The 26175-nt window shown below is 45.6% G+C and overlaps 1 protein-coding gene across 1 annotated transcript in view; it reads right to left on the bottom strand.

The window, feature by feature from the left end:
- TTI1 (TELO2 interacting protein 1) overlaps positions 1-26175 on the bottom strand; it is a 45264-nt gene that overhangs the window by 10844 nt on the left and 8245 nt on the right. Inside the window, exons 2-7 of the mRNA XM_043602398.1 lie at positions 14933-17272; positions 10574-10783; positions 7476-7624; positions 4730-4870; positions 2560-2764; positions 2198-2285 (exon numbers count right to left, since the gene is read on the bottom strand). Coding sequence (XP_043458333.1) covers positions 2198-2285; positions 2560-2764; positions 4730-4870; positions 7476-7624; positions 10574-10783; positions 14933-17234 — 3095 coding nt within the window. The 5' untranslated portion in view covers positions 17235-17272. The remainder of the gene's footprint in view (positions 1-2197; positions 2286-2559; positions 2765-4729; positions 4871-7475; positions 7625-10573; positions 10784-14932; positions 17273-26175) is intronic.

Below are 26175 nucleotides of genomic sequence, written 5' to 3'. Positions count from 1 at the left end.
TCTGCAATTGTTCAGGTAAGAGGTGAGGGTGGCCTAGCCTGGTGGCTTGGAGGTGAAGAGACGTAGACAGTCTGAAGAGAAATTCTGCAAGGTAGGTGGACAGGCTTCCCTTCTGGAACGGATGTAGGGTGTGAGGGAAGAGAAAAATGAAGGACAGACAACTGAATGGAAGATGGGGCCACTTGCTGAGCTAGGGGACCTGATTCATCAGTCCCTGCAGGCATGAGTGTCTCAGTACCCGGCCACCCGCCTCTCTTCCTGCAGTAAGGAGGCTCACAAAGAGACCAGGTTTCCCATTGTCTCAGGCTTCTTTTCCCATTTAGAGAGCTTATTAGTTTCTGAATCAAGATGCCAAATCAGCTCCTGATCAAGGACAACACTGGTTTTTTTCCCTTGACTTCAAAATAAGTTTGCAGATGATGTGTTTGTGAACCAATCAACCTTGCACTTCCTCCCCTCCCAGCCTGGCAAGAGGGAGGTCATCTGACTCAACCCCGAATGGAATGCGGTAGAGCAAACAAAGGCGCTGCAGTCAAGTGGTCTGGCTGCATTTTCCTCCTCCAGAGGCACCTTGAATACCAACTCAAAATTCAGCAAGGTCCAATTCCAGGTTTAATTGCTTTTAGCGGCACAAAAGAAAATTAGAAATGAAAAGATAATGAATTGCGAATATTAGCCTGTTTGATGGTTCTCAACTTGAAGGATAGGTATGGGGTGGATGCAGAAAAAGTAGAATGGGGCAGAGAATGTGAAAGTCAGATCGTTGTGACTCTTGGTTGTAATAGGCACACAGAAGCTTCAGGATGAATTCATTACATTCTTGGGTTGTACCTGAAATCAGCACCATTAGCTTTAGGAACACTGCCAGGGGTGTGTGTGTTGGGGGGGTGGGGAGACTATTTTCACCCTAAGTTGGTTCTTTAAGGAACAAGAATGTCTGAGGATAAGAAGCTGGTTGGGATGCGCCCCTGTGCTCCAGAAACCATGACTGATTCTGGGCCTAGGGGAAGTGACGGGGAAGTGACAGAAAGAAAAAAGGGAACTGGGGAAATCAAGAGCAAAAAATTGCAAAGGACAATAAATCAATTCAAAAAGATATTTCCATCACTCCCAGAGACTGCAAGGTTTATAAGGGAGCAAGCAGCCTTCCTCATTTCACAGTCTGAGCAGCCTTGCAGCCCTTCAGGGAATGGGATGACTCCTACCCCACCAAGGAAGCTCAGGGACACGTTTCTAGAAGCCTAAGAAGTGGGAGGGATTGTTTATTTGCTCTGAGCCAGAGCTGCAGGGCCCAGGGTAATACACAGAGCCAGGCCAGGGAGGCCAACTTTTGTTTTAACTGCAGACACCCAGGAGATAGCAGGTCCACTCCGGTGCCCTTTCTCCCGAGGGATGGAGAGCTGGGGAAAGGGGGCCACAGTACATTTTTGGTCTCAAGTCTGGGGACTGATGATGTGCTTGGTTTGAGCTTTTGAGAAAAGCCCGTCGGGACTCGAGGAAGACGAGTTCTTCCACTGGAGGTGGCGCAGCTATTCTCGAACAAGCAAAACTCTTGGAAATTATAATCACATAATTTCGGAGCCAGAAAAGGCCCTTTAAACTATTAGTCCGTGGAGTTTAACTACTGGCTATTGGGAGAACTATTAGTTCTCCATAGTCAGATGCATGTTGTGGACTCTACCTAGAAAAAGGAACATACGTGTCTGCTTGTACACACCCAATTTTGTGCACACTCTGCAAGGGTTTAGAGCACCTGACAGCCGTTAAGATGCTCCGTGGAGTGAAGCCACTTCTGCCATCTTACTGCCAGATCAGTAACCTAAGGCTTTGACTTTGCACACAAAGGAGCTGAGGTCCGGAGAGGTGCCAGGGTCACCTGGTCACCAGAGTAGGGCCTAGAAGCAGATCTCTCTCCGGCCACGAGAGTGCTTTGTCCCCTTCAGCACACCGTCTTTCTGCTTTTTGCCCCTTTGGCATTGCTGCTGACACTGCAGCAGAGGAAAAGGTTACTTGCAAAGAGAAACGCGTCCAGTAAAAATACCATCTCTAGAGTTGGCCCAGTTAAAGAAACCATCGTAACCTGGCAAGAAGGGCGAGGAGAGAAAAGCACAGACGTGGCTTGACTCCGCTCGCCATTAGCAAATCATCGATAATTTAGAGCAAACGTAAAGAGATGCGGGTGATCAAGCAGACGTACCTCCTGGCAGCCTCTTGTAATTTCACGGGCTGTTTGGCGCTGAGGTAAATCAAGCAGGCATCAGCCACTCTATTCAGGTCACCCTCACCTGCGGAGAGGAAAAACAAAACAAGCATCGGCCCTCAGACTTCATTTGGGACAAGCAGTAACCAACTGCTGTCCGCCAAAACTAGAACAGCTAGGCGAGATGCCCTGGGCTCTTTACTCCATCCCGCGTATCAGAAAACACATCAAGATAGGTGGAAAAATGAGGCCGGAGTGAGACTGAAGGAGAGGGAGGAGCACAACTGGGCACGGAGCGCAAGAGTGGCGGTGAGACCACACAGGGTGTGTGTCGCCAGGGGCGAGAGGCTGGTACCTACCTAGGTCCAGTCTCTCGCAGAGGGGGCCCAGGCCCTGCAGCACGGCCAGCTGCAGCTTGAAGGCCAGTGTGTGGGAATAAACTGGCCCAGCCCGAGCACTGACAGGAGCCTGGGTGACTAAGGAGCCGGCCAGCTTCGGCAGGACATCTTTGCAGAAACGGCTCCGTAGGAAGTCGCCACACTTGCCTCCCAGGGTCTGCAAGACCTGCAGAAACAGCCCCCAATGTGGTGAATGCGTGTCGCCACGGCAGCAGAGAGCTAAGGAATGTCTGGTAATTCAATTTCTTCTTGGAAAAAAAAAAAAAAATAGAATTACTGCTGTTAATTCCTTGCCCGTGGTTTGTGATTCTGACAGTTATGAATTCGGAGGTCTCTGCTCCCAAGGCATGGCTGCTTCTATCCATAAATACAGATTACACGGGGAATAAGTCAAAGGAATCTTGGGTTGGATGAATAATATGATTAATACCTTGATTTTCCTCCCTTTTTTGGTTAGAAAAAAAAAAAAAGCTTAAAGCAGTTCACATAGATCATCTCTTGACTCTTCCTAACATCCCTTGAAAAAAGGCTTGTGCTTTGAACCCTAGCTAGCTGAACAAACACAAACAGTGAGGCCCAGCTGCTGCTACGCAGGCACTGGGAGGGCAGTGGTTGGCTGAGGCCCCTCGGCTGAGTCGGGGCATGGACCCAGTGGTCAGGGCCATGTCGGGGCCTTTCCCGTCCCATCACACCATCTCCTTTGTACATTACCCTCGTCCCATCTTCCACAACAGGCGGTTTCTTTGCACGTCTCGTTTTAAACTTTCTCTAGCAGAACATATTGAAACGTTTTGCCCTGCTGCACAAGGCTGAATATACAGGATAATAGGAACTTCTTTAAAAATTGGTAAGCAAAGCATAACCAGCAGAGAATGTTTGCCGACTTTGCAGAGAATAAGGCCCCTTATTTCAGGTCCCTCGGCTGGCCTGCACAAGGCGTTACAGACCTCAGATGTCATCAGCGTGTCTGGGAGTGGGAAAGCAGCCTCAGAGCACACACATCTTTGTATCTTTTCCTTTTTCTACGCTTGCCGTTATTTCAGGTTACCTATTAATTTCTACAAAGGAAAGCAGCACATCTGAATAAGATTTAGCAAGACCTCCCTCCTTCCCCTTCCCCCCAACCTCCCTCCTCCCCTTTCTGTGTGTGTGTGATTTTGCATATTTTGCTTTACAAAAAAATATTAACAACGTTGACAATTTTATATGTTTTAAACGTAAGCTTATATTTTGGTCCAGGCTATGCTGAAGAATCATACAGGAAACCAAAACACTTGCTCCAAGTACACTAGTTGCATCTCTGGCTTCATTTTATGTCCCTACGGATCCTTTTTCTTTGCCTGATCTTCCTCACATACTCCTAATTTATGTTAGCTTGCCCTGATAAATATTTCTGTAGGTTGCCTTAAGTGCGTTCCAGAATAAGGAAGGATATAAATAAATCAGCCAAAATACATGTGCTGATATAAGACAAAGTCAAGAGAATAATACCTGACATATATATGTATACATATGGTTTTTAACCTTCCAAAGTATTTCACCAAATAGTCCCGTTTTACCCTTGACAACAATACCATGAGGAAGGTAGAACACATGGTCCTAAGGCCAACGTGACTATGAGTGGTCCTGGGCTTTGCCCCAAGTCACTGGATGGGCGGAGGATGCCCACTGCTAGAATCTAGGCCCCTTCCCCTGGACTCCCGTGCGGTGCAAAGAACATGGGCACAAACTCACAGATTTGGGTTCTATCACTTACTAGCTGTGTGATCTTGAGAAAATCCCTTAACTTCTCTGGGCTTGTTTCCTCCTCTGTCAAGAACGGGGGGGGGAATAGTAGCTACCTTGCCAGGTTGTTGTAAGGAGATGAGTTCGTATGTGAGGATGTGCCAGGCACACAGTGGGTGCTCCATAAATACCGGCAGCCCTTTTCATCTCCTAGTTCCTTCTGCTTCAAATTCAAAATAAGAGACTTTTACTTTCTTTTCTGTGCCTTTCTTGTTTTGCTATACTTTCTTCAAAGTACGTGATGTTGCAATCCGATAAAAGGAACCATCCCCAAAGACACCGCTGCGCTCTGTGCTGACCACCCCCCACCCCCATGACTGACAGTGGTGGGGCAGCAGCACCGTACCTTGAAGGCTCTGAGCACTGCCAGGGGGTCGTCATTTGTGAGTCGGTGCACGAGCGGGGGCCAGGCCCGGTGAGCCAAGGGAAGGAGCTGGTTCTTGTGGGATTGCAGAACAACTACACACAAATCCAGCACATCCAAGACCTGAAAGAGAGGATGTGATTTTGACAGAGTAGGAGTTAGTCACGGGAGGAGTGGAAGAGCATTCCTAGAAGTTCCTAAAGGTGGGAACAGCCAACGGGGAAGACCCCGAGGAGGGAGGGCTTGCAGGGCTTAGGAAACTAAGGCAGGGCCGTGTGCGGCATGACAGAGGAGGGGTAAGAGGGGGACTGTGAAGGTGTCATGTTAAGAATTTCTTATTTTGTACTAAGTGCAGTAGGGAGCCATCAGAATGGTTTAAGCAGGAAAGTGCCAGGATACAATTCGTGTTTTAAAAAGGTCATTCTGGCTACTGAGTGGGGAGAGGGACCTGCAGCGGGAGAGAGAGGCCAGTAGGCCCCTCAGGGAGCTGGCACTGTGCCCCTGAGAGGAGGGCATGCAGGCACAGGGTGGTGGCCAAGGGGTGAAAGACTTTGAGGTCTGTTCTGGGATGGCTGCACCTGCTGATGGACTCCATACTGGGGCAATAAAGAGAGGAATCTATCCAAAGGGGCTGCTTGGGGTCAGGCTCAGCAACTGAACAGGTGCAGGCGCCTCTGGATGAGGCAGGAGCGGTGGAAGGGAGGAGGCTGAGATGTTGGGTGAGGTCACATGCTCTTTCTTCTAAATGGAGAGGCCAAGTAGGCAGCCGAGATACAAGTCCACTTTCAGAAGAGAGGCTCGGGGTAGCCTAATGTAAACTGGGTTTGTTACCCTCCCTGAAAATGTTTCCTGATCTCCCACAGCTAAGAGCACACTGAAGACCACTGGCCTGCCTCTGTGTCGCCGGCAGGGGTCACGATGATGACCACTGTAGGCCTTCCTCCTTGAGACGGCCAGCCTTCACAGCACAGGGGAAGGAGCACGTCTGAATAAGACAGAGCGAGGTCTGCCAACATGGGAGTGGTGAATCCTGCTGGTGCCTATTATATGCTGGTCACACTGACACCGGAATAGAAACAAAGAACAAAAGTGGGCCTGCCCCTCGGAGGGAACAGGCAGGCAGGAGAATAAGAGAAACCTTGGCGTATAGCGGAGAGCAGAGTAGCCCAGCAGAAACGGCACTGCCATCACTGGCTGAGTGTGAGTTCTGTCACTAACTGGGCAAATTAGGTCAGGCGTCATTGATTCCAAGACATACATTTCCTCCTTCTGCCTGGAATGTTCATCTCCCTGCCTTTGCCCCTTGGAAAGTTGGCTTCTTCTCAGCCTTTAAGTCTTGGCTCAAATATCACCACCTCAGGAAAGGCCTTCCCCAATGACTTGGTCAAAATCAGGGTATAAGCTCTGTCTTACTCAACAGGGTTCAGTACAGAGTAGGCTCCTAATGCAAGTTCACTGGATGGGTGAATTACTATTTTCTATCCTAGAACCTGCTTATTACCATCAGAGATTTCCATACCTTATAGGTGTGTGTTTGTATATTGCCTTTCTCCACAAGAAACAGGAAGTTCCATGAAGACAGGAATGCTGGCTTCATATCCTTCTAGACACCCTCTGCCTGACCTGTAGCGGTCCTCAATAAACATTAAGTGAATGAGTGTGTGTGTGAAGCTGTTTCATATTTATACTCAACAACTCAGTGAGGTAGGTACTATCACATCCATTTTACAGAAGAAATGGAGGCTTAAAATGGTGAATTAACTTTTTCAAGGTTGCACAGGCAGAGCCGGGATGTGAACTCAAGTATGGAGGTCTGATTCCAACGCTGATGATTTCAATAACTATGGTGTGGCTATAGCTGCTACAAAGCCTCTATGAAAGGGAAGACACTTTGCTAATGCATCACCCAGACATCTACAATAAAGCCTTGCATACAGTAGGCACTCAAAGAGTACCTGCTGAATGGAATAAGAGAGGAGTGCTAAGAAGTGTCTCTGAGGAACTAAACAAATGTGAGATAATCCTGGATCGGGGTTTCCTAGCCCATCACTCCAAGAAGGGCAATGCGCTCTCATCACTAACAGGAACTCACTGAAGCAGCTGTGTTTCTCAGGCCTGCCTGGGAATGGGGAAGGGACGGGCCAGGCTGCGTTGTCTTCCCTTGGCTGTGTGATCTTCTTCCAGGTGATTCTGAAAGCCCTGTCCCCACCCCCACACACCCCACCATCCTGTTCCACTACTGCACAATTTAAGTCCTTGCTTAAGGGACTTAAGGGACAGGGATGCTGTTCAGGAAACTGCCAGCAAACGAGGATACAAGACTAAGAAGTGTGAAATGGAAACAGAAACAGATAGAGGCCAGAGTCATGTTTGGAAGAATGACCACCCCCAAGGATTAAAACCTGCATCCCGCATTAAGTCGCTTCAGAAAATGATATCCCTTCCAAAGCGTATGATTTCCTTTCCCTTGGAGACTCAATGAATGTCCAACGGCACTTTGCGGTTTTTAATTCCAGAAAGGGGACTTGGCTCCCTTTTGACATCTGAGCCGATACAGAAGGACGTGAGGCTGCCATCCCACAGATAAATTCTTCCTGAGGTCTTCTCTTGGCCACCACACATGGACCAGGAGATAAGGGCGGCTGCTTGTTCATCCGTGCAGTCACTGCCAACCGGACCAAACCTGAGTCCTGCTGCCACAAACGCACGGAAAGGGCTGCACACTGACCTTCAATCGGATTTTCAGATGTTTATCTGACAACAAATGGATGCAGCGTTCCATCACATCTGCGGCTATTTGGACCTGCACTGGCAGTGGTGGCTCTACATCAGGACTGGTGTCACACTCGTCCCCTTTGGGAGGGTCTGACTGCTCCTCTGGAAAGAAAGCATAACCGGAGACAGTGTTTTATGAGGGATGCCCACTTTGACTTACTCTCCCAACCTCAGGCATGGGAACAGCATTCACAAGGGAAAATGTCTAGGAAACGACCCTAAGGAAACCATGTAAAATTTGGGTCAAGCTACAAGTCAAGATATTCACCACAGAATTAACTATAATTGCTAAAAACTGGGAGGAAAACCCCCCCATGGCCGCTCAAGGAGGTTACATCCGTACAACGACATATCACGAGGGCCCCCAAATTTGTGTTTGCCAAGGGCTTTCACAACCAGGGAATATGTTTTTGAAAGAATATTGTGTTAAAAAGAGAAAAGCAGCATATAAAATTGCATACACAGTGGGAGCATTATTATATAAATTTTTGCATGGCAGGAGGTACAATGAAATACTAAGAGAGATGGGGTCATGAGATCATACAGCATTTCAAATTTTCTCCAAAAAATTTTTTTCCAAATTTTTTTGCTCTTTTCTAAATTTCCATTAATAAATATTTAAGATAAAAACATAAGAGGGCAACATTCTAATTTGGAGCTGTGATGCTGGACAGCTCCCGGGCTGGCCTTGCTCCGTCCTTTACTCTTTCTTTCCTCTTGGTTCATTCTTTGACTAAAGGACTCGTGTGTCTTCCACCAGCCTGTAAGACCTTTTAATGGCCAAGATCAGACCTTACTGATGCTGCACGAGAGATAATAGCAGGGCAGCTTAATGTAATACACGGGGAGGGGGTCTGGTCAAAGGAGGTCAGTTCAAGTCCTGCCTACACACCTATTAGCAACCCTCTCATCCTGCATTACTTCATCTGGAAAAAAGGTACAAAGGATGCACAGCTCATTTGCGTGTTGAGAGAGTTAAATAAGATGAATGTCACCAGCTATTATTCTTTCATTGCCTAGAGTGCTGTGTCGCATGTGATAGGCGTAAGTTTGTAAATTAAAACAGCAACAAAGACGTGGGAGTTGCATGAAACCCAGGCCAAAATCCCTATCCGGAAAATTTTTCCTCTATCTACTTACAGCCCCCAGCTCCCCCTGCCCAAGCCCCCATTACTAGTTGTGCTCATTTCCACTGAGCTGAACGTCGTTCCCTTCACTCTTTCGCATTTCAGTTTTTTCTGCTGGAAAAACAGAATCTTATAGTACAGGCTGCACTATCTCTACCAGATGCTGCAAAGATAAATGAAAAGGCATCTGTAGAGTGCTTGGATTTCTTGGAGAAAGGGACCTCAGGTACGCGAGGTGCTTTCATTGCGGTTAAAACAAAAAACACATGTCAAACCAACATCACGCCAGACATTCTTTATAATGCCAAGTGTTTGGTGTGTACTTGATGAATGATAATTATAAGAATGATAAGGCTGTGCTTTTCTTCCCAGAGGAGGATTTGTTGTTTGAAATTCACCTACTGCAGAATGTTATTTGAGGGATGTGGATTTTTCCGTTACTGGGAGAAAGGTTGATTCATTCAGTCTGCTCCTAGCCAACATCAACTAGAACCAGAAGATCCTAATCATGAGAGAATGGATTCACGGACAATGCTAGAATTTCCAGCAAGAATGGCAAATCCGGATTACGAAGGATCATGATGCCTCTCCTTCTTCTGGGTTTCTGGGTTTGGGTATGGGGTGCAGGTCGGGAGAACAAAGACTGGCTTCAGAAATAAGACCAAGAAGAAAAGGCCTGATAATAGACTTCAGATTGGGAAACTGTCCTCAGGGAAGGCAATGACTCAATTCTGCATAAATCACTATCTGGGGGCCTGTGATGCTTCTCTGCTATTTAGAAGGAACTTGCTGTAGTTAGTTGCATTGAACTACGATTTCCTGTTATCCTGGAAGTACTGGCTTCAGTTCACCAGAGTCTCAGAGTAGAGATCACCAAAAAAGAAAAAGAAATCTGCTCAATTCCAACCTAACAAACTAATTTGGGACTCAGTTCGATTTAGGATGGTTCTGAGACCACCAAGCTCATTATGACTTGGCATTTTATATTTGCAGAGGAGATTCTAACAATTTATTAATCCTTCCGTGACCTGAAGCTCCAGATTGAGCTTGTGAATAAAACAACAGGCCACAGCTTCAACTAGCCTGAACTCTCTTCTCCTTTTTCGTATAAATAGGTAAGAAAAACACTGAACTCTCCTCCCACTAATAAGTAAATAGATAAAGCATATGAACAGACAATGGGCAGAAGAAAAAACTTGTTAGGAAAAAAGCATATAGGAAGATGTTCAACCTTACCTGTAATCAAAGAAATGCCAAGCAAAATAGTAAGAAACATTTTTCACCTCTTAATTTAGCAAGAAGTGAAACGAGTAATGGCCAATGTTGGCAAGGTTGTGGTACAACCAGTGTTAATCCTGCACCACTGAACGGAAGGTATAAATTGACACAACCTTTCTGGAAGGCAATTTGGCAAGCATAAAATAATGTTCATATCCTTGACCCAGAAATCCCACTTCTGGGATTTATAAAGAAATATGCAAAAAAAAGGGAAAAGGTCACGTGCACAGAACCAACCACTGCAGTGCTGTTTATCATAGAGAAAAGCTGGAAGCAACCCGAACTGGCCACAGGGGAATGGATACTTAGTAGCAGCTATTAAAACATTAATTATGAAAACTCTATAGCAACGTGGAGAGTTGCTGATTATATAACTAAGTGCAAAAAGGGTAGAATGCATTGAAACTGTGGCCACAGCCATATAAAAATAGGTTTGCAACAAAAAGGAATGGGATAAGACTGCACAAAAAAAAAAAAAAAAAAAAAAAGAGGATGCTTATGTTTAGCATGGTGAGGTTGATCCAGGATCTAGAGGTTTGGTAGACTTTTCTGACTACCAAACTTTCTGTAATGATATTTCTTTCTTATAATAATCTGCTTCAAAAAGAAAAAAAAAAAAACCGGCTAAGTCAAAATAAATAGTTACCTTCTTCATTATCAAAATCTGAGACATTTCCATCCGCCACATCCTTTTCTCTGAGGTAGCTCAGCAAAAATTGTTCAATGTCTTCTGCTGTGGTGGTCTTCTCGAGTCCTTTCTCAGGAGTTGCTGGTCTCTGGCTCAAATGACTTCCCTCCTCCCCTGCACTTTGCTCTTGGAGTTGCCCAAGATCACCTGTGTCTGGGAACCATTGGGCTGTAAGCAAAGTGTTACAACAATCATCATAGTCAGGGACAACAGGCATCGGTACTCCATAAGCAGAATAAACTCTTTGCCATGGCCTGTGTGGCCCCACATGATCTAGTCCCTCTGTCTCTCCAACCTCATCTTCCAGCCACTCCCAGTTGCCTGTTAACTGGGCACCTTCCCATTCCTCCAATGTGGCAGGTATTTTCCTGCCCTAGAATGTTTTGCAGATGCTGTTCTCGCTGTCTGGAATACTTTCCCCCCTATGTCACATCTGGCTAATTCTAACTCACCTTTCACATCTCAATACACATAGGGCTTGCCCAGCAAAGCCATCCCTTGACTTCCCAATCCAATTTAGGTCCCTCACAGGCTCCTATATAGCACCATCTTCTTTCCTTTCACATCAGCTCATCATGATTTGCAATTACATTTATCTTGAGTTACTGTTGAGGGTCTGAATCTCCCACTAGATTCCAGGCTCCATGGAGCGCCACTGGAATCCAATATGCCCAGCATGGAGTAGGTGCTCAAAATATACACTGGATGAAAAAACATGCTAGACTGGAGAATACATGCAAGTGACAAAATTCTGAGTACATGATGCACTGCTCAGTAGCAGAAGACAGGCTCTACAGGGACTTAGAAAGGACACAGCCCCTCACATCTGTATTTCTGATATAAAAGGCTGGCATTTTCTCCCCAAAGCTTTCCCTTCTTCAGTGATGCTCCAATACTTCTGATGTGCCACCACAGAATAAGCCTTAAACATCAACTGAGCCAGTGGTTTTCAAACTGGAGCCCTAGGGCTCTGCAGAAATGTCCTGGGGCCACAACAGGGAGGGCCTCAAAAGACAGCATGCTAAAGGGGGTGCACTCCGGACTTCTAACCCCTCTCTAACCGAGCAGCTCTGATTTCAACTATTCTTGTATCCTGGGGTTCCCCTAGGGCTTCATTTCAAAAAAGGCTCTAACACTTAAAGAAACAAGAAAACCCCAGTGTGAATTTTCACCCTCTTTTTACAGACAGCAGGAAAAATGCCTCCGATAACCTTTAGCACCTGCTAATTTCCTTTCCATCAAGGAGCATGTGCACAGAGTAGGAGCAAAAACACAGGGAAGATGGCAGGGCCAGGCTAGTGGGAGCGGCAGAGAGATAACGCTGGGTAAGAACCTTCAATCCAGGATCTAGAGATCCCCATATGTAGGGATCAACCATGCCATTTCTTCAATGCCCCATCCCCAGATGCATCAGGCCCTAGTATCCTCTAAGGGATCGAATTCCCAACAAGTTAAAACCAGGACCCAGCATTTACGATACTCAGAGTGGACATGCTTCGAAGATTATTTCTACATTCGGCTAGTGCCAGACATTAAAGTCTTGGCTCACAAATGGCTTTTAAACATACGAAAAGAAGCTCAACCTCCCTCTTAACGTAAATTAAACTATAATAAGGTGCTATTTTTCTCCTATCGGATAAGCAAGGATTAGCAAAAAGCTCCGGAATATAGTGTGGATGAAGGCGTGGCAAAATTAGCACTCTCCTGCATTGCTGATAGGGGTTTAAATTGGGGCAACCTCTTCGGAGAGCAGGTTGAAATTTTCCATCCAAAACATAAATGTGGGGCGCCTGGCTGGCTCAGTCAGTGGAGTGTGTGACTCTTGACCTCAGGGTTGTGAGTTCGAGCCCCACGTTGGGTATACAGATTACTTAAAAAACAACAACAACCACCACCAGATTAAATGTACTGCCCTCGAAGTCAGTTCTCCTAAGGAATTAACCCTCCTGATATACTTTCATTTCCTAAAACGTGTGTGGGGTTCTTTGCAGACCTTTTGCGGGTTCTGTGAGACCACACTTCCACTCCCACCGACTTCAGGTCAGGTCATGATCTCACGGTTCGTGAGTTCGAGCCCCACACCGGGGTGTTGCTCAACAGCACATAGGGGCACTGACGGCACACAGCCCAGCCCGCCTTTGGATCCTCTGTCTCCCTCTCTCTCTCTCTGCTCCTCCCCACCTTCTCTCTCTCAAAAATAAACATTAAAAAAAACAAAAAGTGCTACACAGGGTTTCTCCTTTAGAGATGACCAACAAAGATATCAGCAATCCAAGGGAATTCAGTTTTCAAGGCCCACACTGAGATATCTCCTGAGAGGATATATTTAATAGGCCTTTCCTCAATATATTTTTAAAATCTCAAATGGACACACAGTATAGTTCCCTGAAGTACTAAAGGTGGAAGTCTGTGCTACATTCAGACTGCGGAAGCAAGTCACAGTCTCAAATGTGTAAGCAGTCAGCCACCCTGCCACGAGGGCAGGGGCCCGGCTCTTCCCAGTCAACACTGACGTCCCAGCAACTAGTCCGGTACACAGACTTACGAGTGGTTGCAAAATAAAATCCAAACTCCTTCCCTTGGTCTACAAGGCTGTGCAGGGTTTACCCTTGCCCACCCTCCCAGCTTTGTCTCGCGTCACTCTCTCCACAGCGGCCTCTCTTCCAGTCTCTGAGGGCCTCAAGCCCTTTCTTCCCTCCAGATCTTTGCACCAGTTCCCTTTGCCTGAATGTTCTTAAAAACCATAAAAAGGATACGACAGCTCTGTATGTACTGAGGGACCCTTCTCAGCCTTCGGGTCTCAGCTTTAGTGTTGCTTTCTTAGAGAAGCCCTCCCTGACTGCTCTACTTAAAGTTACCTGGCCCTGTCGCTCCCTTGCAGCAAGTTATCTATTTTCCTCACAGTGCTCATTAGAATCCAAAGGGAACTTGTTCAATGATTTACTTGTTTCTCATTTCTTTTGCAGTAGCAAGAAAATTCCATGAGTTTATCTGTCTTGTTCACGGCTATATCCTGGTTACTTAGCAGTGTCTGACATACGGCAGGCACTCTTCACTGAATGAATGAATAAAAGGACATTTAGACGGCATGTGAACGTTCGTGAATGAATGAATGAATCAACAGTGGAAATGGCATCAGGTACAGGGCAGACGGCTGTCTCTGTTCCAGTCGCCTGCCTTGCTGTGACAAACTTTCTTACATGGCTTTGGCTTTCTCGGCTGACAAAATGAGGCCAGTGACATTCCCACCTACTTTGGAGGCTACTCGTACTGAAATAAATACTAGAGATAGGGTCTTCGGATAAAAGGGACTCAAGTATATAACTCACTATGTTTTTTTCGTTTGAAGACGGACTATCTAGTTGAGAGGTTCTTTTTCTTGTAGTCCAAAACTTCGCCATTTTAATGGTTACTAATACCTGCCATAGACACCCAACAGGACCAAGAGAAAGGAGAGAAACTCAAACCACCTCATACAATTAAAAGGTTAAAAGAAAGTTTCTAGACCTCTACTATGGTAGTCACTGGCTACATGTGGCTATTTAAATTAAAAGAAAGAATTCATACCTCCGCTACACTAGCCACATGTTGCCTAGTGGCTACTGTAACAGAACATATACAAACTGTTTCCATCATCACAGAAAGTTCCACTGGACAGTAATATTCTAGCTGATCTGTGGACTGAGTAATTCCTGCTATTCCTATTCCCCACTAGCACAGATACCACTAACTCCAAGTATTGTCAGAAGCAGTTTGGTATATTGAAAAGAACAAAACTGTCATAAATCCTGACTTTACTCCTTATTTCCTGTGTGACCCTGGCTAAATAGGATCTCACTGAGCCTTAGTTCTTCTTTTCTGTAAAATAAAAATGATGTTTACATTTAGTCTACAGGGTTTATGTCTGTTGCACAGAGCAGGAACTCAATATATGGTAGAGATTATTAGAAGTATATAAAAAAAGTGGGGCGCCTGGATGGCTCAGTTGGTTAAGCGGCTGACTTGGGCCTAGGTCATGATGTCATAGTTTGTGGGTTCAAGCTCCGCATGGGGCTCTGTGCTGACAGCTCAGAGCCCGGAGCCTGCTTCAGATTCTGTGTCTCCCCCTCTCTCTGCCCCTCCCCTGCTCACACTATGTCTCTCAAAAATAAACATTAAAAAAAAAAAAAAAAAAGGGCAGTGGACGGCTCTCATAACATGTGGGACTGGGCCGACAACTATTCAAATTATGTCCTCCATTACATAACCACACATGGACAAAAAACAAGGATACTAGTCCTTCCCCCAAATCAGCATTAAAAAGGGTTCTGAATGTACCTAATGCTGCCAGCAGGGCATGCAGGACGCTGACAAAGGAAGTAGCTCTCTTATCATAAAACTGGTCCAAAGTGGCCAAGACATCCTGAACCACATCTGCCACCAAAGGGAGCAGGCTAGCATCTGAGTTCCACAGCATGACTTCCAAGACCTTTGGGGTATGGGGGTGCAGAGACAGATGACGCAGATTTAAAGAGATTCCATTCACCAAATAGTCCGAATTTTGATTGATCAGGTGCCGCAGAGAGTCGTAGCCACAAGCACGGCAAATGTCCATCATGGCACTGGTAGCTGCCTGACTAATGAGCAGGGTTTGGTCTCCAGCCTTCTCCAGCACTGGATAGAGGGCTGACATCAAGAGCAAACGAAAGTCTTTTCCTAGGGCACACGCAAAGCGCCCAATCCCTTCCAACTGGATGCATATTTGCCAGATGTTGCCGTTCATGGAGCAAATAGTGGCACTTGGCTTTGAGAAGGCTGGAAAAGATGGAACTTGGCAGGTGTGTGCACCAGATGTGATGGCCCGGAGGCCTGACTGCTTCACTGTTAGCTCCTCTCCCGCTTCTTCAGATTCGATACAAGTGATCAAATACCAGTTTTCTTGGCTTGTGTATTCTTCAAGTATAGATGTCACGATCTCTCTCAGTTCGTCTGGGCTTGTTTTAATATGTTTTTCATGAAGATTCTCCACCTCCAGCCCAGCAGCCCCCGCAACCAGTTCATTCAGGATCATGGCAGCTTGCTTCCGGTAAACCACAGATTCGTGGTATAGCTCCATAAAGTGATCTACGAGCAAATAGAGGTCCCCGTAAAAGCCGAGGAGCCGACACACCTGCTGCAAGAGCAGGAAGAGCCTCTCATCGGTGAAGAAGCGGAAGTACCTCTTCTGCATCTGACTCCATGGCTGTGCAGCCGCGGTCTCCGGAGAAGCACTCAGCTGATCGGAATTCCAGCGCCGCGCTTCAACGATTTTGATGTCAGTCACGTCTAACTCTAGAACCTGGACAAGCGCTTTGGAAAGGCGCTGAAGATGGGCCGCGGAGTTGAGGACGAAGTTCACTTTGGGGCCCAAGAGTTTCAGATAACCGAGTAACACGGAGAGCGTCGAGAATTTGCCCTGATCGTCCTGGGAGTTCATTAGGCGGGGAAGAGATGTGGCAAGGGAGTGCAGGTTCTCTGACAGGATGTCGGCGAAGGCTCTGTTGCCTACCACTACTTTCTGGTCCGCAAAATGTCTCAGCACTCTATTGCACTGGGCTTGGACTTCAGGACTCTCGTCATTCACTAGACCCACCAAAGCCTTCAGAAGGGGTCCAGCCGATCCGACCAGTGATTGGCTGCACTTCAGAAGAAGGGCTTCGACGAGTTCTATCAGTGCCAGCCTCACCTTCCAGTGTGGGTGAACTGAAACACACTCGATTATCTTTTTAATAAGGAGAGTCAATTTGTCGCTGGTATTTTTTACCCACTTGGCTTCCCTGTGAACCACCAGCTCTGCTACTCTGTGCTCCACTGCAGGCTTCGGTTGAACCTGTGGGATTCTTTCGAGCTGTTCATCAGCCATAATGAAACTCACTGTCTCGTAAAAGAGCTTTAGAGAAGACGCGACAATGCCGTGCCCCTGTTTGAAGTCTCCTGTGATGACCCTGGTCAGTGCCATTGAGATTCCAGGTAAAAAACAGGCAAACAAGTCCCCCAGCTGCTTTTGCTCCAGCTCATCCAAGGACCTCGGATGGTCTTGACAATCGCACTGAAAGAGTAAAACCTGCAAACATTTTAAGGCAGCAATTTTAATCTGCTTTGATTTCTCCCGTTCTGCTAGGTCCAACAGTAAAGATACGGCAAATCCTAAACGAGGCAGAATGGAGGGCTCGTAAAAAGCCAGAATGATGTCCCCATAAGCCGAGTGCATTAATGTGCTGAGGCCCCGGATCACCGCCAATTTCAACTCCTCGGACACAGCTGCGGGTTTTTGGGAGCTGGGCGAATACAGACAAGCAGAGAGTTCCGAAAAGAGCTCCCGGAGAAGTTCTTGTTCCTTCACACATGTTGAAGAGAGGACAAACGTGAGGCACTCCACCACGCTCTGGACCAAGCGCTCTCTTTTGGGAGCCGGGGTCTTCAGGGTGAATCGCAAAGGGAAGAGGACATACTGCTGGAGCTCCTGAAGGGCAGAGTCACTCACGGCTCGCAACTGTGCCTGCAGACGCTCCACGTTCTCCACCGTCTGTGTCTTGGTGAGCTGAACACAGACCGGACGTAAAACACCAAAGGCCTCCTCAGGAGTGTCAAAAACTGCCATTGCGCAGCGGCCTTCTCACTGAGGACGCATCCTGCAGGCTGGAGGAAGAAAACCCTCAGTAAAGGTCAAGCTCAAAGCAAATACAAAGAGAACCTGCATTCGGTCAATCAACAGACATTTCGTGGGGGCCTACGTGCCAGGCGCTGCACAAGGCATGAGGGGGGCGAGGGAACTGAAGAGAGACGGCCGCTCTTCTTAGGGGGCCCCGGCCCAGTGAGGGAAGCAGACGGACGGCTACCACGCAGTCAGAGAGTTAGGACAGGCCCGTGCTCACGATCCTGACTGTGGAAGCCCTGAACGTCCGAACCCTGGGGAAGCCAGGGTGGGTTTCACAGGAGGAAGATGCTTGAGCCAGACCTGAGGGAGGAATAAATAAGACTGTGGGCTGTTTTAAGGAGTTTGGATCTTAACCTGTGGTAGTAATGGAGAGCCACAGGAGGTTTTATCTTTTTTTAAGTTGAGGTAGGACACTTACAGAGTAAAATGCACTAGTCTTAACGTACAGCTCAGTGGATTTTTGTGTATGTAGAGATCTATGTAACCACTATCCAAAACAAGATAGAGAATATTTCCAACACCCTAGAAGGCTCCCTCAAGGCCTTTTATAGTCAATTCCTATTTCCCCTGCCCAGTGGTAACCTCTATTCTGACTCCTATCCCCACAGATTAATTTTGTCTGTTCTTGTCATGGAGAGGTTTTAAGCCGAAGTTGATATGATCAACTTTATGCACTGAGAAGATGCTCCGGCAGCCAGTGATATAGGAGAAGAGTCAGAGCTGGGTGAGACCAAGGGCAGAACAAAACGGAAGGCAGTAGCCAAAGAAATGGGAAAACCAGGAGCGCACGCTATTACAGAAATCACGGGTGAAGAGAGCCCAACAGGATGGAAAGATGGAGGGCAGGCAGGCAGGCAGTGAAAGGAGATAGGTCTATAGGTGGCTGAAGGAAGTGAACAACTTAATACCAGAAAATCTCTTTTCTCTGTGAGAAGAAATTCAAAGTCATGGGCTGGCAGTGAACAAGAAGTGAGGTAAACAGAGGGCTTGAGAAGAGAAATAAAAGTCTCAAATATTCCCTCTGGGGAAGCAGAGCATGCTGGGAAGACATAAAAGTGTGGCCCAAGGGTACTGAGGACTGAGCTGAAGCTGGAGACCATAAATGTGTACAACTGCAAAATGTTGGCACTGGAAGGAGGCTTAGAGATTGTCTAGTTTGGTGGGGTCTGTCAGTCTGTCTCTCACAATCTCTCCCTCTCTTTTGGCTCAACTTGCTGGGGGCTTCTGGAGACATGATGCCTCTCCCTGTCCCCAATCCAATCAACCCTCCTGAGCCCCACTGACTACAAGGCTAGCAGGCAATTGGAGCCTGGTGAGTGTGTGAGCAAGACCTACTCAGCCCAGAGAGAGCAAGCCAGGGCCAGATTTTCCTCCTGGGTCAGGAGAGGGCTCAGGGCAACAATCAGGCTCTAAAACCCTAGAAAGAGTCTGGTCCACAGAGTTCCATGGTCTTCCGCAAGAAAGGGCAAAGCCGGTCTCTGTGAGGCTCACTGGGGGAGATATCTCCTGGTGGCTGTGACCCCCCGAGAAGCTAAGGAAGGGAGGAAGCTCAAATGTTCCCTATCTCAGGTCACTGATGCCAGAAGGCTCAGCCTGGGACTGCTGACACCCCACTGGCACCGGCCCACACGCTGATGACCCAGAGGCTGCTGGGCCATCCCCTCTGGTACTGTAGTTGGAACAGAAGGAAAGGAAGATAACCACTTAATGGGACCCAGGAGTCAAGAGGCAGGAAAAGCTGGCACAGCACTCTTTGAGGTGGTAAGTCTTAGATTAACAGAAGGGGTTCTGTTAATTTGAAACATAATAAAAGCAATAAAAAGCTTGATCACAAGGTGAATGACATCCCTTAGAATTTTTAGTACATGACTTGCCACCAAACAAGCTCAGTTGGTGGAATTTTTTAAAAAAAGAAGATGGTTAATGACTGATATTCCATCAGTGGCCTGGAAGATGAAGTAGAGCTACTCTAGAACTCAGAGCAGAAGGACAAAGAGACGGAACCCGTGAGACTGGGAGAACGGACCTGGGAGAACCAGTGTGTAAATGGCTGGGAATTCTGGAAGGAGACAAAGGACCAGATGGAGGAGCTGAAACAAATAAATAACGGAAGCATTTTCCTGAGTTGCAGAAAGATTTATCTGGAGAGTGAAAAGACAGAAGGATACACACCTAGTAACACTCTGGTAAAATTCCTGTACACTAAAAGACAGAAAAATCATGTATGCTTTCAGGAAGAGACAACAAACAACTCAGAAGACTTGCTTTGGCTTTCTCATTTGCCACAAGGGACACTAGAAGACAATGGAATAGTATCTGCTGACTGCAAATTAAGGACTGTGGCCCCCAAACCCTATATACCGCCAAGATAGTCACCTGTCAGACTGCAAGAACAAAAGCAAGGATTCAGAGAGGGCATTACCCACATACCCTCCCAAGGAAGATCCAGTACTTGAGAAAGGGCTCCGTCAAACAACAGGAAACAGAGACCTAAAACGGGAAGATGAATGAAAAAGGAAACACTGTTTGTTGGTAACTTTTTTTTTAGTGTGGAAAGCTTTCTTCACATACAATGTTTAAGTGGAAGCCCAGCATCCAAGGTAGATAAAAATCAGAGGGTCTGGCTGAAGCTGGAGTAAAGGTGATGGGCTGGGGCTCTGCACCTCTCTTATTCGTCTCGGGAGTTTCAAGAAAATAACCCGGGGCCCGCAGAATTATGTTCTCAGATTATATGACACAAACTGCAATGGAGCTAACGAAGTGGGAACGCGCAATATATCCCAAACTAAACTTCTCTGCCCACTCTCCTGTGCTTCCTTTGTGATTTATAGCCCTCACCTTGAGCTAGAAACCTTAGTCTTTCTTCCACCTCCCTCTTAATTCCACCATTCTCTTCAATTTCATCTATTCTACCCCTTCAGTATCTTTCCAATCTGTTGGTGACGATAACCATCTATTTAATGCGGGCCTGACTGTTTCCTCGCTGGCCCCTGGCCTCATGTGCTTGCCCTTCCTGGATCCACATTTCACCCTGACATGTAAGTAATCTTTCCACAACAAAAATCCGATCACTCTTGTCTGCTTAAAATTCTTCAACTGCTCTCCCTGGCCTGCCTAATCACCATGGCACACGTGGCCCTTTGCCATCAGGCTCCCACCTATCTTAGCAACCTCATCTCTCAGGGCTTCACCCCTTCCACGTGAAACTGCAGCCATGTAAAATGACAAAACTTGCTATTCCCGAACAGGTGGAGCTATTTCACATTCTCCTCCTCGTTCCTACTTCACGGTCACTGCTGTGCATACCGCCACTATGGTGTTTAGTACGCTGTATTATCGTGTATGCATACGTCTGTCTTCACAACTTTATTTATTTTTTAAAAATATTTATTTTTGAGAGAGAGAGCAGAAGCAGGGGAGGGGCTGAGAGAGGGAGACACAGAATCTGAAGCAGGCTCCAGGCTTGGAGCTGTCAGCACAGAGCCTGATGTGGGGCTTGAACCCACAGACCACGAGATCATGACCTAAGCCAAAGTCAGATGCTTAACCAACTGAGCCACCCAGGTGCCCCTGTCAATGCAACTTTACACTGGGCAATCATATATCTCAAACCTAGAAGGGCATCTGGCACATGACAAGCACTCAAAAACATTGTGCCCGTTCTGCTTTGAAGTTGGATGTGGTAGGGTATGGCAGGCCAAACTTCTGCTGACAGCTAGAAAAAACCAGATAAACTACAAAAATACTTTTCAAAGCGTAACTAGTCATGGATACAACAAGGACTAGATGGATGAATACTCTAGCGAGGGATGAATGTTCAGTGAGCCAATAGTCAATAGCTGTTTCTTTTGTTTTTTATTTTTTACCCTTGCTGCATTTGTTGACCCTGAACATGAGCTCAGGATTACAGTGTGGCCCAGGCCGAGGGCTGTCACTGAGGAAAGAGAAACCACAATGCATTTAATGTGGTTCATGTGGGGTTGAGGGGGCAAAACTGCAGTTTTCAGAGATCTCAAAATACATGGCTTCTGAGAGAAGGCTGCTGCTGGGGGACAACTGGCTGAGAAATGTCCAAACACGTGGAAGAGATCAACCCACAGGTTCAAGAAGCTCAATAAATCCAGGTTGGCAGTACAAAGAAAAACACAGACAGACACATCATGGTCAAACTGCTGTAAACCAAAAATAAAGAAGAAAATCTTAAAACTAATGGAGCAGTAAGACGGGCACACACTTCTTTTTTCTTTTTTAATTTTTTAAAATGTTTTATTTAGTTTTGAGAGAGAGAGAGAGAGAGAGAGAGACAGAGTGTGAGCGAGGGAGGGGCAGAGAGAGAGGGAGACACAGAATCAGAAGCAGGCTCCAGGCTCTGAGCTGTTAGCACAGAGCCGGACGTGGGGCTCGAACTCACAAACTGCGAGAACATGACCTGAGCTGAAGTAGGACGCTTAACCGACTGAACCACCCAGACGCCCTGATAGATCCTCCTTAACAGAAATGATGAAATCCAGAAGACAGTAGAATGACATCTTTAAAGTGCCGAGAGAAAGTAACTACCAATCTTGCATTTTATACCCTATGAAACCATCTTTCAAAACTGAAGGTAAAATAAAGCTGTGTTTAGATAAAAACCAAGTAAAAACATGGCTATCAGGTCTGCACTAACGGAAAAAATGAAGGGAGAAAATGAATCTAGAGAGAAGCATGGGTATGTAGGAGGCAATTAAGAACAATGGAACACACCAATATAAAATAATACTAACTGTACAAAACAATATTTATGTTTTTTGCAGTTTAAGTATATATATATATATATATGTGTATATATATATATATATATAAAACCAAAATGCACAATAATGCACAAAAGCTACAAAGGAGGGGATGTAAAAAGAGTTATGTGCATTAAGAGTCTAGAGTATCAGGACGTGATAAAATAATTTATATCAGACTGTAACATATCAAGAATGCATGTTGAAATCTGTAGGGTAAAGCACCAAAAGAACTGTAAAAGAATACATACTTAATATGTTCAGACAGTGGTAAAAGTAGAATAAATACTTTTGATGTACACCCCCCCCCCAAAAAAGGTAAAAAATGAAAAAAGAGAAGCAAAACCAGTGGGTCAAACACAAAACAATAAGAGGGTAGACAGAAGCCTAACTGAAACAATGATTATATTAAATCCGACTTTCTCAACAGTAGCACCATTGACATTTTGGGTTTGATAATTATTTGTGAGTCGAAAGCTGTCCTATGCATTGTAAGATATTTACTAGTATCTTTGGCCTCTGTCCCCCAGATGTCAGTAGCATCACTCCAGGTGTGACAGCAAAAAATGTCCTCAGAAACTGCCAAATGTCCCATGGAGGGTAAAAATGGCTCTTGGATGAGAACCACCAGTTTAGAGTCATCATAATCCCAATCAAAATGCCAAAAGGACTTTTGTAGAAAGCAACAACAATGCTCTAAAATTGATGGCACAGACAATCTTGAAGAGGAGAAGTTATACTGGCAAGTTGTGGTTTCTTACGCTATTTGATTTTAAGGTTTACTGTAAAGGTATAATAATTAAAGTCAGTGTGTTATTAGCATAAAGAATGACAAACAGACTAACAGAACAGAATAGCCCCCTCGTGTACAACAGATCTGCATACTGGACAAGAGCAATGCTGAAATGACCCGGTGGAAAGAACAGTCTTTTTAATGGAAGGTGCTGTGTCATTTGCCTATCCATATGAAAAAATATGTATGTCTTGATTCCATCAGACACTGGATTCAAATGTGAAATGTAAAGAAACTGTAAGAAAACAGAGAACAGCATCTTTGTGATCTTGGGGTAGGCAAAGATTTCTTAAACAGGATACAGAAAAGGGCTAACCATAAAAAAAAAATTGATAGACTGGATTACATTAAACAACTTCTGTTCATCAAAAGACATCATTAAGAGAATGAAAAGACCAGGGCGCCTGGGTGGCTCAGTTGGTTGAGCGTCAGACTTCGGGTCAGGTCATGTTCTCACGGTTTGTGGTTTTGAGCCCTGCATCAGGGTCTGGGCTGACAGCTTGGAGCCTGGAGCCTGCTTCAGATCCTGTGTCTCTCTCTCTGCCCCTCCTCTGCTCACACTGTGTGTGTGTGTGTGTGTGTGTGTGTGTGTGTGTGTGTGTCTCAAGAATAAATAAACATTAAAAAAAAAAAAAGAAAGAGAGAGAAAGTGAAAAGACAACCCATAGAGTGAGGAGATATTTGCTATATATCTGACAAAACACTCATGTTGATAATATAAGATTTTTCATAAATCATTAAGAAAAAGACAACCCAGAAGAAACATGGAAAAGGACTTGAATAGACGTATCAAAAAAGAGGATGTCCAAATGGCTAATCAACATATGAAAAGACACTCAACATCATTAGTCAGGAAAATACAATTTAAAACGTCACTGAAATATTACATACCTACCAGAAGGGCTAAGGTGAAAGAAAAACAAAAAACAAAAAAACAAAAAAAAACAAAAAAAAAAAAAAGAAAAGAAAAGAAAAAGAGAAAGAGAAAGAGAAAGAGAAAGGAAAAGGAAAAGAAAAAGAAAACACTAGGTGTTGGCGAGGAAATGAAGCAACTAGAACTCTCATTCAGTACTGGTAGGAGCACAACTACTTTGCAAAACTCTTTGGCAGCATCATTCTATAGGTGAGCATGCTCTATGATCTAGTAATTTCACTCTTTGCTAAACACCCAACAGAAATGCGTACACAAACATACCAAAAGATGCATTCTGGATTATACTATCCACAATTGCCCCTGAACAGAAAGCGCTCAAATGCCCTTCTCTAGTAGAATGGGTAGATTTCGGTATATTCTGCTAATGGAGTACTCTACAGATAAAGATTTATCACAATTGGAGATCTTCAAAAGAATGGGTTATAGACTCAGAAAGAGATAAACCAGCTTTCTGTAAGGAAGAGAGTATACCAAATTGCTACTTTGACACGACTATAAAAGGCAATCATATACCTTTATGGGAGGGCCGTGAAATCACACTTGTGTGACAATATGTCAATTACAGAAAGAATTGTTTAGAGGTTTAGAGACTCAGGAGTTCCAGATTCTTTTCCTATAAAATGCAACCCTGAATATTTAAAGTGGCACTGCGAGGTTTGTTGTTGCTGTAACTGACGGCACCAGGGGCATTCTGGCCCAAAGTGATACTGGGATGAGGCTTTTGGATTCTCTGGCTGAGTAGAGAATACCACCCAGAGTTCAACTGTGGCAGACTGGGACTGAAAAAACCTAAGCCTGAATAACCAATTCTCGATTGCTGATGGCCAACTCTACCTTCCTAGCTCAGTGTGCCCAGACTGTGGTTGTGGAAAGCAGTCACTAAAGAGGCAAGGGAAGAGATCTGCAATTGTAGTGCATGGGCGAACCTGTTCCCCACCACGGCCTCTCCTGGTTCTCTCCTCTCTCTCCGCCTTGTCATGGGGATGGGTCAGGGACCATCTCTGGGCCATGGCATACAGGTGAAGACAAATGGGAGCGATCTGTACAGGACAAAGTGCTATGCCTTACAGACACTTCAAGGATAAGATGGGAGATCACAGAGTACTTACTGTATCATACAATCAAGAAGTGAAAAAGGGAGAAAGAAGGAAGTACAAAAGAAATTTGGGGAAAAAAAATGAACATCAACAGTGAAGTGTTCACGGAGGGAGGAGGATTTGTGTTGGAATTCGGGGACTACACGTTTGGGGCTATGCATGAAGGCTGCTCGAGGTAAAATGCCTGTTACAAGCAAAGGCCAGGAGGATGAAGAGTGAAAGCATCTAGTAAATGCAAAGACAAGACAGAGATGTCATCAGAGCAGGTGAGCCACACACCATTCAGGACTGACATTCTGATCACCTGGGCCTTTGCACTTGCTGTCTGCCGTATATCCTCCCGATTTGCTCTCTCATCTCTTTCAGGGCTTTGCTCAAACGTGAATCCTGAGTGACGCCTTCTCTGATCACTCCTATTGGAAACTGCAACCCATCCTCACTCCTCCCCACCCTGGCATTCCCTATCTTCTTTCCCTGACTGTAGTTTTCTTCAATAGCACTTAGCACCATCCGTCAAACAAGATTATCTACTATTTATTTGTTTACTGTTTCTCTCCTCTCACTAGAATATAGGCTCTAAAGAGTGATAACTTGACAGGTTTGCTTATTGCTTCTGGCACAGAGCAGGTATTCGATAAATGCCTGCTGAGTCAACAGCCATGTTCTAAGGTCTGGTTCTCTCATTGGTAGAGCTTTAATATCAGCTATGCCTCAACTGGATTCTGGGTTAAAACTGCCATATTCTTCTTCTCTTGGGGTAATTCCTACAGGTAGATGACATCATCCTTTATGGGAGGATCTTGCTAGGTTCATTCTTAAGAGGCAATCATAGCTCTAGATTTTGGCTAGGCCACTTATAGGCTGTTTCTAGGACAGGGCCGCAATAAGAACACAAATCTGACTATCTGGATTCTCGTCCTGGCTCTACTCTTGGCTGTGTGACTTCCATGAATTTCAGTTTTTTCAACCTAACATACACTTGGTAGATAAGATGATCTCCAAAAGTTCTAACTTTGAATAGCAAGCATATGGATAGAAAGACTGGGTTTAGATTCCAGAGACAGGAGTTCAGACCTGAGAATTGCCAATACGAGTTCTTGGACAGAAGGAAGAGAATTAATATTTGTTGAACAAAACTCACCAAATGCCCGGCATGTTCTAGGTATTTTATGTGCATAAAAGTTCCTCATCCACAAGCTGACTATAACACAAGGCTCAGAGAGGTTAAGTGATGCCATGGGCACACAGCAAGCAATGTCAGACATGGAATTCACCTCAAGCCTGTGTG

The sequence above is a fragment of the Prionailurus bengalensis genome, chromosome A3, assembly GCF_016509475.1.
Source record: "Prionailurus bengalensis isolate Pbe53 chromosome A3, Fcat_Pben_1.1_paternal_pri, whole genome shotgun sequence".
NCBI lineage: Eukaryota > Metazoa > Chordata > Mammalia > Carnivora > Felidae > Prionailurus > Prionailurus bengalensis.
The sequence above is the reverse complement of the archived record's forward strand: the minus strand, read 5'-3'. Positions and strand labels throughout refer to the sequence as shown.